Source organism: Crinia signifera, chromosome 3 (assembly GCF_055691185.1).
Source record: "Crinia signifera chromosome 3, ASM5569118v1, whole genome shotgun sequence".
NCBI classification, from domain to species: Eukaryota; Metazoa; Chordata; class Amphibia; order Anura; family Myobatrachidae; genus Crinia; species Crinia signifera.
The window spans coordinates 340,127,583-340,141,647 of record NC_139219.1 but is presented as its reverse complement, the minus strand read 5'-3'; the positions used below and the strand labels follow the sequence as shown (position 1 = coordinate 340,141,647).

At 55.4% G+C, this 14,065-nt stretch overlaps 1 protein-coding gene across 1 annotated transcript in view; it reads left to right on the top strand.

Moving 5' to 3' along the window:
* Positions 1–7,299, top strand: part of EIF2B4 (eukaryotic translation initiation factor 2B subunit delta) — a 40,591-nt gene extending 33,292 nt beyond the window's left edge. Inside the window, exons 12-13 of the mRNA XM_083178976.1 lie at positions 2,921–3,101; positions 7,047–7,299. Of these exons, the coding sequence (XP_083035102.1) occupies positions 2,921–3,101; positions 7,047–7,246 (381 nt within the window). The 3' untranslated portion in view covers positions 7,247–7,299. The remainder of the gene's footprint in view (positions 1–2,920; positions 3,102–7,046) is intronic.
* The last annotated feature ends 6,766 nt before the right edge of the window (positions 7,300–14,065 follow it).

Below are 14,065 nucleotides of genomic sequence, written 5' to 3'. Positions count from 1 at the left end.
GTTATCCCACCGGCTTGCCACCAATTTCTGTGACCGGACGCCTGCCCTTAGCTCTGGCTACGCCCTTCGGGTCCACAGATAGCGGTTCCTGGTCTCACGGGACCTGGCCAATAGGGGATTCCCTGTTACCGTCAGTAACCGCCTGTTACTGACTCCACCCACTACGCAGTGGGCGGGGTTATCGCTGCCACCACCAGACTCCTCCTACGTGGCGTCTGGAACCACGGATACCTCCTCAGGCCCAACCGCTGGCCCTGAGTACTACCTGCGTCGACACACTGCTGGTGTCGACTAGTCCCCCACTGGTCACGGACCAGACCTCTGCTTTGGTAGCTGGCAGAGCGGAGACTCGGAGACGCTGGATGCTATGCCCAGAACAGCCGGAGAACGGAATTATTGCAATTAATTCTGTTGGTCGCAGATGAAGCAGACTTCTTGGGCAAAAGATGGTTTATTGCCAATAGATCTGAAAAGATCCCTTCTCCTTTCAGAGGTATACAGCATACAGATGTTACAGCATTCAGATACAGGCAGAAGTACAACAACTTGGGCTCACAGGCCCTGCTTATAAAGACAGAAAACACACTGGCATTGTCAGATCCTCCCCCATACATTTACAATTTGCATCTCAATCTGACATGTTACTTCCAGTGCATAACGAACCAAGATTACATACTACAAAGGATGAGTCCAATTTCCTTAGAATATATAACTTCCAGGAACAGGGGAGATATTAATCTCCTGGACATGTTTACATAAAGAAACACAAATGTCTGCATTACCAACACCTGGCACACAGGATGGCCTGGGTTCAGTGACCCATCACATATAGTACATAAATTTCCTTATCACCTTTTACACAGGGCTTCAGACACAGAGCCTACTCCCTGCTGTGTTTTGGACACTCACAGACCTTCTGAGAAGAGGGGCAGATTAGCATTTCATTTCCTCATCACCAAGATTTGCTAAATTCCTTCCCCCAGAAATGTACAAAGTGCATTGTAAGTCCAGAATGCATTCCTCAATATTCAATACAATATACACAATATATGATGCAGTCCTAGCTCAGTGCCAAACATATATTTCATAAGTACATATAATCTGTGCCTGGTGCTCAGCAGCAGGCTACAATTTACAGCAGCACTGCAGATGGGTCCTGTCCCAGCTCAGTGCCTTGTGCCCAGCAGCAGGCTACAACTTACAGCAGCACTGCAGATGGGTCCTGTCCCAGCTCCGTGCTACTCATACAGTTTAAAACATGTCAAGTGCCCTTGTTCTGAATAACGGCAAAGAACGGAGAGTTAACCCCTTCAGTGCTGTAGCCGCCATTAACCCCGTGTGCCGGGCTCTCCGGCCACAGCCGTACCTTGAGCAATTGCAGTTAGCCGTACCTTGAGCAATTGCAGTTAGCCGTACCTTGAGCAATTGCAGTTAGCCGTACCTTGAGTAATTGCAGTTAGCCGTACCTTGAGTAATTGCAGTTAGCCGTACCTTCAGCCTGGTCTTCGGGCTCCTAGAGGTGTGATTCAACATTCTAGTCCATCCCAGCAGTAGTGTAACGCAGCCCAGTATCCCCCTCACCGGCCATATCCTGGGTGCGGCCTGGTCTTCGGGCTCCTAGAGGTGTGATTCAACATTCTAGTCCATCCCAGCAGTAGTGTTACGCAGCCCAGTATCCCCTCACCGGCCATATCCTGGGTGCGGCCTGGTCTTCGGGCTCCTAGAGGTGTGATTTCACGTTCTAGTCCGTCCCGGCAGTAGTGTAACGCAGCCCAGTATCCCCCTCACCGGCCATATCCTGGGTGCGGCCTGGTCTTCAGGCTCCCAGAGGTGTGATTCCACGTTCTAGTCCGTCCCGGCAGTAGTGTAACGCAGCCCAGTATCCCCCTCACCGGCCATATCCTGGGTGCAGCCTGGTCTTCGGGCTCCTAGAGGTGTGATTCCACGTTCTAGTCCGTCCCAGCAGTAGTGTAACGCAGCCCAGTATCCCCCTCACCGGCCATATCCTGGGTGCGGCCTGGTCTTCGGGCTCCTAGAGGTGTGATTCAACATTCTAGTCCATCCCGGCAGTAGTGTTACGCAGCCCAGTATCCCCCTCACTGGCCATATCCTGGGTGCGGCCTGGTCTTCGGGCTCCTAGAGGTGTGATTCCACGTTCTAGTCCATCCCGGCAGTAGTGTTACGCAGCCCAGCATCCCCCTCACCGGCCATATCCTGGGTGCGGCCTGGTCTTCAGGCTCCCAGAGGTGTGATTCCACGTTCTAGTCCATCCCAGCAGTAGTGTTACGCAGCCCAGTATCCCCCTCACCGGCCATATCCTGGATGCGGCCTGGTCTTCAGGCTCCTAGAGGTGTGATTCCACGTTCTAGTCTGTCCCGGCAGTAGTGTAACGCAGCCCAGCATCCCCCTCACCGGGCATATCCTGGGTGCGGCCTGGTCTTCAGGCCCATTAGAGGTGTGATTCCACGTTCTAGTCTGTCCCGGCAGTAGTGTAACGCAGCCCAGCATCCCCCTCACCGGGCATATCCTGGGTGCGGCCTGGTCTTCAGGCCCATTAGAGGTGTGATTCCACGTTCTAGTCTGTCCCGGCAGTAGTGTAACGCAGCCCAGCATCCCCCTCACCGGCCATATCCTGGGTGCGGCCTGGTCTTCGGGCTCCTAGAGGTGTGATTCCACGTTCTAGTCTGTCCCGGCAGTAGTGTAAGGCAGCCCCGTATCCCCCTCACCGGCCATATCCTGGGTGCAGCCTGGTCTTCAGGCTCCCAGAGGTGTGATTCCACGTTCTAGTCTGTCCCGGCAGTAGTGTAAGGCAGCCCCGTATCCCCCTCACCGGCCATATCCTGGGTGCGGCCTGGTCTACAGGCTCCCAGAGGTGTGATTCCATGGCCAGTAACTGCATGTTATGTCTTCTCCTCCTCAGGTGTCTAAGGTGTTCCTGGGCGCACACGCGCTACTAGCCAATGGGTACGTCATGTCACGTGTGGGCACCTCCCAGATAGCGCTGATTGCCAAGGCTCACAATGTGCCGGTGCTGGTGTGCTGCGAGACCTACAAGTTCTGCGAGAAGGTGCAGACCGACTCCTTTGTCTCCAATGAGCTAGGTGAGGATGATATCCCATAAATGTAGGAGTGAGTGCCTTGTAGCCACGCCCTCAGCGCCATCCTATATAGTGCTGCACGCTCCCTCTCGTAGCCATCACATAGTGTAGTGTTCCCTCTCGTAGCCACGCCCCTAGCGCCATCACATATAGTGCAGTGTTCCCTCTCGTAGCCACGCCCCCAGCACCATCACATATAGTCCAGTGTTCCCTCCTGTAGCCATGCCCCTAGCGCCATCACATATAGTGCACAGTGTTCCCTCTCGTAGCCACGCCCTCAGCGCCATCACATATAGTGCGCCGCGTTCCCCCTCGTAGCCACGCCCTCAGAACCATCACATATAGTGCACCACGTTCCCTCCAGTAGCCACGCCCCCAGCGCCATCACATATAGTGCACTGCGTTCCCTCTAGTAGCCACGCCCTCAGCGCCATCACATATAGTGCACAGTGTTCCCTCCCGTAGCCACGCCCTCAACGCCATCACATATAGTGCACAGTATTCCCTCTAGTAGCCACGCCCTCAGCGCCATCACATATAGTGCACCGCGTTCCCTCTCGCAGCCACGCCCTCAACGCCATCACATATAGTGCACCGCGTTCCCTCTCGTAGCCACGCCCCCAGCACCATCACATATAGTGCGCCGCGTTCCCCCTCGTAGCCACGCCCTCAGAACCATCACATATAGTGCACCACGTTCCCTCCAGTAGCCAAGCCCCCAGCGCCATCACATATAGTGCACTGCGTTCCCTCTCGTAGCCACACCCTCAGTACCATCACATATAGTGCACAGTATTCCCTCTCGTAGCCACGCCCTCAACGCCATCACATATAGTGCACAGTGTTCCCTCTAGTAGCCACGCCCTCAGCGCCATCACATATAGTGCACAGTGTTCCCTCTCGTAGCCACGCCCTCAACGCCATCACATATAGTGCACAGTATTCCCTCTAGTAGCCACGCCCTCAGCACCATCACATATAGTGCGCCGCGTTCCCTCTCGCAGCCACGCCCTCAACGCCATCACATATAGTGCGCCGCGTTCCCTCTCGCAGCCACGCCCTCAGTGCCATCACATATAGTGCACCGCGTTCCCTCTCGTAGCCACGCCCTCAGTGCCATCACATATAGTGCACCGCGTTACCTCTCGTAGCCACGCCCCCAGCACCATCACATATAGTGCACCGCGTTACCTCTCGTAGCCACGCCCCCAGCACCATCACATATAGTGCACCGTGTTACCTCTAGTAGCCACGCCCTCAGCGCCATCACATATAGTGCACCGCGTTACCTCTAGTAGCCACGCCCTCAGCGCCATCACATATAGTGCACCGCGTTCCCTCCAGTAGCCACGCCCTCAGCGCCATCACATATAGTGCACCACGTTCCCTCTCGTAGCTACGCCCTCATTGCCATCACATATAGTGCACCACGTTCCCTCTAGTAGCCACGCCCTCATCACATATAGTGCACCCCGTTCCCTCTCATAGCCACGCCCCCAGCACCATCACATATAGTGCACCACGTTCCCTCTAGTAGCCACGCCCTCAGCGCCATCACATATAGTGCACCGCGTTCCCTCCAGTAGCCACTCCCTCAGCGCCATCACATATAGTGCACCACGTTCCCTCTCGTAGCTACGCCCTCATTGCCATCACATATAGTGCACCGCGTTCCCTCTAGTAGCCACGCCCTCATCACATATAGTGCACCCCGTTCCCTCTAGTAGCCACGCCCCCAGCACCATCACATATAGTGCACCGCGTTCCCTCTCGTAGCCACGCCCTCATTGCCATCACATAGAGTGCACCGCGTTCCCTCTAGTAGCCACGCCCTCATCACATATAGTGCACCCCGTTCCCTCTCATAGCCACGCCCCCAGCACCATCACATAGAGTGCACCGCGTTCCTTCTCGTAGCCACGCCCTCAGTGCCATCACATATAGTGCACCCCGTTCCCTCTAGTAGCCACGCCCTCAGTGCCATCACATATAGTGCACCCCGTTCCCTCTCATAGCCACGCCCCCAGCACCATCACATAGAGTGCACCGTGTTCCCTTCTCGTAGCCACGCCCTCAGTGCCATCACATATAGTGCACCCCGTTCCCTCTAGTAGCCACGCCCTCAGTGCCATCACATATAGTGCACCACGTTCCCTCTCGTAGCCACGCCCTCAGCGCCATCACATATAGTGCACCACGTTCCCTCCAGTAGCCACGCCCTCAGCGCCATAACATATAGTGCACTACTTTCCCTCTCGTATGCCACGCCCCCAGCACCATCACATAGAGTGCACCGTGTTCCCTTCTCGTAGCCACGCCCTCAGCGCCATCACATATAGTGCACCCCGTTCCCTCTAGTAGCTACGCCCTCAGCGCCATCACATATAGTGCACCACGTTCCCTCCAGTAGCCACGCCCTCAGCGCCATCACATATAGTGCACCACGTTCCCTCCAGTAGCCATGCACTCAGCGCCATCACACATAGTGCACCGCGTTCCCTCTCGTAGCCACGCCCTCAGCGCCATCACATATAGTGCACCATGTTCCCTCCAGTAGCCACGCCCTCAGCGCCATAACATATAGTGCACCACTTTCCCTCTCGTAGCCACGCCCCCAGCACCATCACCTAGAGTGCAGTGTTCCCTCTCGTAGCCACGCCCCCAGCACCATCACATATAGTGCACCACGTTCCCTCCAGTAGCCACGCCCCCAGCACCATCACATATAGTGCACCACTTTCCCCCTCGTAGCCACGCCCCCAGCACCATCACCTAGAGTGCTGTGTTCCCTCTCGTAGCCACGCCCCATCACCATCACATATAGTGCACCACGTTCCCTCCAGTAGCCATGCACTCAGCGCCATAACATATAGTGCACCACGTTCCCTCCAGTAGCCACGCCCCCAGCACCATCACCTAGAGTGCAGTGTTCCCTCTCGTAGCCACGCCCCCAGCACCATCACATATAGTGCACCACGTTCCCTCCAGTAGCCACGCCCTCAGCGCCATCACATATAGTGCACCACGTTCCCTCCAGTAGCCATGCACTCAGCGCCATCACACATAGTGCACCGCGTTCCCTCTCGTAGCCACGCCCTCAGCGCCATCACATATAGTGCACCATGTTCCCTCCAGTAGCCACGCCCTCAGCGCCATAACATATAGTGCACCACTTTCCCTCTCGTAGCCACGCCCCCAGCACCATCACCTAGAGTGCAGTGTTCCCTCTCGTAGCCACGCCCCCAGCACCATCACATATAGTGCACCACGTTCCCTCCAGTAGCCACGCCCTCAGCGCCATAACATATAGTGCACCACTTTCCCTCTCGTAGCCACGCCCCCAGCACCATCACCTAGAGTGCAGTGTTCCCTCTCGTAGCCACGCCCCCAGCACCATCACATATAGTGCACCACGTTCCCTCCAGTAGCCACGCCCCCAGCACCATCACATATAGTGCACCACTTTCCCTCTCGTAGCCACGCCCCCAGCACCATCACCTAGAGTGCTGTGTTCCCTCTCGTAGCCACGCCCCATCACCATCACATATAGTGCACCACGTTCCCTCCAGTAGCCACGCCCTCAGCGCCATAACATATAGTGCACCACGTTCCCTCCAGTAGCCATGCACTCAGCGCCATAACATATAGTGCACCACGTTCCCTCCAGTAGCCACGCCCCCAGCACCATCACCTAGAGTGCAGTGTTCCCTCTCGTAGCCACGCCCCCAGCACCATCACATATAGTGCACCACGTTCCCTCCAGTAGCCACGCCCTCAGCGCCATAACATATAGTGCACAGTTTTCCCTCTCGTAGCCACGCCCCCAGCGCCATCACATATAGTGCACCGCGTTTCCTCGTCCAGCTGCAGGTCCCCTGGCGCGGAGCATGCTGCCAGTAGAAGCATAGATTGCCCAGTATGTGTAACTCTCCCTCTCGCTATATCCAGATGATCCAGACGACCTGATTGTCACCCGGAAGGGGCGATGTCCCCTGGGCCAGTGGGAGAAGAACCAGGAACTGCGGCTCCTGAACTTGGTGTATGACGTGACTCCCCCGGACCTGGTGGATTTAGTGATCACAGACCTGGGGATGATCCCCTGCACGTCTGTACCGGTGGTGCTTCGTGTGAAGAGTGGGGAGCAATAATGGGGGGTCATGTAATATTTATGTGTCTTATTAAATGCTGTCTCCTCCCCTGATGGGATGTTCTGTCAGTGTGTCACGCAGAGGGCGGGGCCTAGCTGTGCCGGGTGGGAGTGTGCTGTACCAGTCTCCGCCCCTGATGTGATGTTCTGTCAGTGTGTCGCGCAGAGGGCGGGGCCTACAGTAGCTTTGCTGGGTGGGAGTGTGCTGTACCAGTCTCCTCCCCTGATGTGATGTTCTGTCAGTGTGTCACGCAGAGGGCGGGGCCTAGCTGTTCCAGGTGGGAGTGTGCTGTACCAGTCTCCTCCCCTGATGTGATGGTTCTGTCAGTGTGTCACGCAGAGGGCGGAGCCTCGCTGTGCTGGGTGGGAGTGTGCTGAACCAGTCTCCTCCCCTGATGGGATGGTTCTGTCAGTGTGTCACGCAGAGGGTGGGGCCTAGCTGTGCCGGGTGGGAGTGTGCTGTACCAGTCTCCTCCCCTGATGGAATGGTTCTGTCAGTGTATCATGCAGAGGGCGGGGCCTAGCTGTGCCAGGTGGGAGTGTGCTGTACCAGTCTCTTCCCCTGATGTGATGGTTCTGTCAGTGTGTCACGCAGAGGGCGGGGCCTAGCTATTCCAGGTGGGAGTGTGCTGTACCAGTCTCTTCCCCTGATGTGATGGTTCTGTCAGTGTGTCACGCAGAGGGCGGGGCCTAGCTGTGTGAGGATGGATGATATATAGGTGGGCTGTGTCCTGTGACTCATGTTACATTTTGGTAATGTTTAAACTTTTTTAAGTGCACCGGACACAGAAGTGACTCTGGATTGTAACGTTTTACAGACCCCGCGGTAATACCTGGTGTAACGCGGTATAGCTAATGCTTAGATGCAGAAATAAATGTTCACTCGGAAGGGGGGAAATATCGCCATCCGTATTCAGTCCCAGCCAGGACGTCTCAAGCTTTGTTTAAAGTCGAATATGAATTGTGGAAAATGTCCGCTGGATTGTCAGCTCTGCGGCCGTCATCGCCGATCCATGACGTGTCTGACCATCGGAATATGGACCGGACATTGAATAGGGTGAATGTCAATTTGTCCCAATCCTGATGATATTTCCACCTGGGCAAACATCGGCCGGGATAGAATATACCCCTTACTGAAAGGTTATTATTTATATGCGTGACTCATGTTACATCAGGACGGACACCGGAAAGGAGGGGACTTGTATGTGATCCTGCTCTCCTCCTAATTATTTGTACAATGAGTGTTCACCTAGAACAGGGGTGGGGAACCTTTTTTGTGCCAAGGGCCGTTTGTATGGGGAAAAAATCCTTCGGGGGCCATATGTAAAAATTTCTCTTACAGATTGTCCTGCTGCAGCCGCCCCACGCTCCGGCGGCTGCCGCTGAATAGGACTGACAGTCTCCGGCTGCAGCCGCCCCACGCTCCGGCGGCTGCCGCTGAATAGGCCTGACAGTCTCCGGCTGCAGCCGCCCCACGCTCCGGCGGTTGCCCCACGCTCCGGCGGTTGCCGCTGAATAGGCCTGACAGTCTCCGGCTGCAGCCGCCCCACGCTCCGGCGGCTGCCGCTGAATAGGACTGACAGTCTCCGGCTGCTGCCGTCCCACGCTCCGGTGGCTGCCGCTGAATAGGCCTGACAGTCTCCGGCTGCAGCCGCCCCACGCTCCGGCGGCTGCCGCTGACTAGGACTGACAGTCTCCGGCTGCTGTTGATTAAGAGGAATCTCGCAAAAACTACCGACCTCTCGCGAGAATTCCCCTGTACTTGACTCCCGGCAAAGCCACCGGGCAGGCCATTAAGACCAGCTACAGGGGCCGCATATGGCCCCCGGGCCTGAGGTTCCCCACCACTGACATAGAAGCTGATCAGACCCAAAACTTATGATTGACACCGAGACATAGAAACTGACTGTTAGACAATCTGTATTTAACAACAATTTGAATTTATATATTTTTTGCTAGTTGACGCTCCCGCCGTTGCCCGGGTAAACCTTGGGGATTTTTCATTTCTAAAATTGCTGTTAAATTTTACCTTATGCTGAGCCAAGGCCCAAGATTGTAATTTGTTCAAATCGCCACCATAACGTCAGAATGTGTTTGTATTGATGCTCAATGACCGCAACGAAAGCGGGTGTGGTGATGTTCCTTCGTCATCTGTTTCTCAGATCGTCAATCTTTTTTCCAGATCGTTGATCAAGGCAAATTGAACTTTGGTGTTTTAGAAATTTGTAAGTGAAAATTTCCAAAAACTGCTTCAAGGTGCATACCACCGGGTGCAGAGGTACCTTGTTGCCGAATGTGGCAGCTCTGAGTGCCACGGAATGACGGCAATACGAGTCTCCCTCTCTCCCCCTCTCTCCCATCACGGGAAGTAATGCCCTGGGATCTACTATTAGTTCACGTAAGTAGCGAAGGCCTACTATTGTCAATGGGCCTGATTCAGAGGTGGCCTATATACGGATATTAGCTTTGCTGAACAATTTTTTTCAGTACCTATGAAAATGGCAGAAAGCACAGTGCACACGTTACACTAACTGTATGACGGCTGCCAGTAGTGCTGGTGACTGCACATCCAGCAACTGCGCATAAGTAGCGCCCATCCCTAAATGCGGCTCATATGCACAGACATAGCACCTGCCTCCGAATCCGGCTCATATACGCGTACGTAGCACCTGCCTCTGAATCCGGCTCATATACGTGTACGTAGCACCTGCCTCTGAATCTGGCTCATATACGTGTACGTAGCACCTGCCCCTGAATCCGGCTCATATACGTGTACGTAGCACCTGCCTCCGAATCCGGCTCATATACGCGTACGTAGCACCTGCCTCTGAATCCGGCTCATATACGTGTACGTAGCACCTGCCCCTGAATCCGGCTCATATACGTGTACGTAGCACCTGCCTCCGAATCCGGCTCATATACGCGTACGTAGCACCTGCCTCCGAATCCGGCTCATATACGCGTACGTAGCACCCGCCTCCGAATCCAGCTCATATACGCGTACGTAGCACCTGGCCCTGAATCCGGCTCATATACGCGTACGTAGCACCTGCCTCTGAATCCGGCTCATATACGCGTACGTAGCACCTGGCCCTGAATCCGGCTGATAATACGCGTACATAGCACCTGCCCCTGAATCCGGCTCATATACGCGTACGTAGCACCTGCCTCTGAATCCGGCTCATATACGCGTACGTAGCACCTGGCCCTGAATCCGGCTCATATACGTGTACGTAGCACCTGCCCCTGAATCCGGCTCATATACGCGTACGTAGCACCTGCCCCTGAATCCGGCTCATATACGTGTACGTAGCACCTGCCTCCGAATCCGGCTCATATACGCGTACGTAGCACCTGCCTCCGAATCCGGCTCATATACGCGTACGTAGCACCTGGCCCTGAATCCGGCTCATATACGCGTACGTAGCACCTGGCCCTGAATCCGGCTCATATACGCGTACGTAGCACCTGGCCCTGAATCCGGCTCATATATGCGTATGTAGCACCTGGCCCTGAATCCGGCTCATATATACGCGTACGTAGCACCTGGCCCTGAATCCGGCTGATAATACGCGTACATAGCACCTGCCCCTGAATCCGGCTCATATACCCGTACGTAGCACCTGGCCCTGAATCCGGCTCATATACGCGTACGTAGCACCTGCCTCTGAATCCGGCTCATATACGCGTACGTAGCACCTGCATCTGAATCCGGCTCATATACCCGTACGTAGCACCTGGCCCTGAATCCGGCTCATATATACGCGTATGTAGCACCTGCCTCTGAATCCGGCTCATATACGCGTACGTAGCACCTGGCCCTGAATCCGGCTCATATACGCGTACGTAGCACCTGCATCTGAATCCGGCTCATATACGCGTACGTAGCACCTGGCCCTGAATCCGGCTCATATACGCGTACGTAGCACCTGCATCTGAATCCGGCTCTTATACGCGTACGTAGCACCTGCATCTGAATCCGGCTCATATACGCGTACGTAGCACCTGCATCTGAATCCGGCTCATATACCCGTACGTAGCACCTGGCCCTGACTCCGGCTCATATACCCGTACGTAGCACCTGCATCTGAATCCGGCTCATATACGCGTACGTAGCACCTGGCCCTGAATCCGGCTCATATACGCGTACGTAGCACCTGGCCCTGAATCCGGCTCATATACGCGTACGTAGCACCTGGCCCTGAATCCGGCTCATATACGCGTACGTAGCACCTGCCCCTGCATCCGGCTCATATACCCGTACGTAGCACCTGCATCTGAATTCGGCTCATATACGCGTACGTAGCACCTGGCCCTGAATCCGGCTCATATACCCGTACGTAGCACCTGGCCCTGAATCCGGCTCATATACGCGTACGTAGCACCTGCATCTGAATCCGACTCATATACGCGTACGTAGCACCTGGCCCTGAATCCGGCTCATATATGCGTATGTAGCACCTGGCCCTGAATCCGGCTCATATACGCGTACGTAGCACCTGGCCCTGAATCCGGCTCATATACGCGTACGTAGCACCTGCCTCCGAATCCGGCTCATATACGCGTACGTAGCACCTGGCCCTGAATCCGGCTCATATACGCGTACGTAGCACCTGCCTCTGAATCCGGCTCATATACGCGTACGTAGCACCTGGCCCTGAATCCGGCTCATATATGCGTATGTAGCACCTGGCCCTGAATCCGGCTCATATATACGCGTACGTAGCACCTGGCCCTGAATCCGGCTGATAATACGCGTACGTAGCACCTGCCTCTGAATCCGGCTCATATACGTGTACGTAGCACCTGGCCCTGAATCCGGCTCATATACGCGTACGTAGCACCTGGCCCTGACTCCGGCTCATATACGCGTACGTAGCACCTGGCCCTGAATCCGGCTGATATATACGCGTACGTAGCACCTGGCCCTGAATCCGGCTCATATATACTCGTACGTAGCACCTGGCCCTGAATCCGGCTCATATACGCGTACGTAGCACCTGGCCCTGAATCCGGCTCATATACGCGTACGTAGCACCTGGCCCTGAATCCGGCTCATATACGCGTACGTAGCACCTGCCCCTGAATCCGGCTCATATACGCGTACGTAGCACCTGCCTCTGAATCCGGCTCATATACGCGTACGTAGCACCTGCCTCCGAATCCGGCTCATATACGCGTACGTAGCACCTGGCCCTGAATCCGGCTCATATACGCGTACGTAGCACCTGCCTCTGAATCCGGCTCATATACGCGTACGTAGCACCTGCCTCTGAATCTGGCTCATATACGTGTACGTAGCACCTGCCCCTGAATCCGGCTCATATACGTGTACGTAGCACCTGCCTCCGAATCCGGCTCATATACGCGTACGTAGCACCTGCCTCCGAATCCGGCTCATATACGCGTACGTAGCACCTGGCCCTGAATCCGGCTCATATACGCGTACGTAGCACCTGGCCCTGAATCCGGCTCATATACGCGTACGTAGCACCTGCCTCTGAATCCGGCTCATATACGCGTACGTAGCACCTGGCCCTGAATCCGGCTCATATATGCGTATGTAGCACCTGGCCCTGAATCCGGCTCATATATACGCGTACGTAGCACCTGGCCCTGAATCCGGCTGATAATACGCGTACATAGCACCTGCCCCTGAATCCGGCTCATATACCCGTACGTAGCACCTGGCCCTGAATCCGGCTCATATACGCGTACATAGCACCTGCCTCTGAATCCGGCTCATATACGCGTACGTAGCACCTGGCCCTGAATCCGGCTCATATACGCGTACCTAGCACCTGGCCCTGAATCCGGCTCATATACGCGTACGTAGCACCTGCCCCTGAATCCGGCTCATATATACGCGTACGTAGCACCTGCATCTGAATCCGGCTCATATACCCGTACGTAGCACCTGCATCTGAATCCGGCTCATATACGCGTACGTAGCACCTGCATCCGGCTCTTATACGCGTACGTAGCACCTGCATCTGAATCCGGCTCATATACGCGTACGTAGCACCTGCATCTGAATCCGGCTCATATACGCGTACGTAGCACCTGCATCTGAATCCGGCTCATATACCCGTACGTAGCACCTGGCCCTGAATCCGGCTCATATATACGCGTATGTAGCACCTGCCTCTGAATCCGGCTCATATACGCGTACGTAGCACCTGGCCCTGAATCCGGCTCATATACGCGTACGTAGCACCTGGCCCTGAATCCGGCTGATATACGCTTACGTAGCACCTGGCCCTGAATCCGGCTCATATACGCGTACGTAGCACCTGCATCTGAATCCGGCTCATATACGCGTACGTAGCACCTGCATCTGAATCCGGCTCATATACGCGTACGTAGCACCTGGCCCTGAATCCGGCTCATATACGCGTACGTAGCACCTGCATCTGAATCCGGCTCATATACGCGTACGTAGCACCTGCATCTGAATCCGGCTCATATACGCGTACGTAGCACCTGCATCTGAATCCGGCTCATATACCCGTACGTAGCACCTGGCCCTGACTCCGGCTCATATACCCGTACGTAGCACCTGCATCTGAATCCGGCTCATATACGCGTACGTAGCACCTGGCCCTGAATCCGGCTCATATACGCGTACTTAGCACCTGGCCCTGAATCCGGCTCATATACCCGTACGTAGCACCTGGCCCTGACTCCGGCTCATATACGTGTACGTAGCACCTGGCCCTGAATCCGGCTCATATACGCGTACGTAGCACCTGCCTCTGAATCCGGCTCATATACGCGTACGTAGCACCTGCATCTGAATCCGGCTGATATACGCGTACGT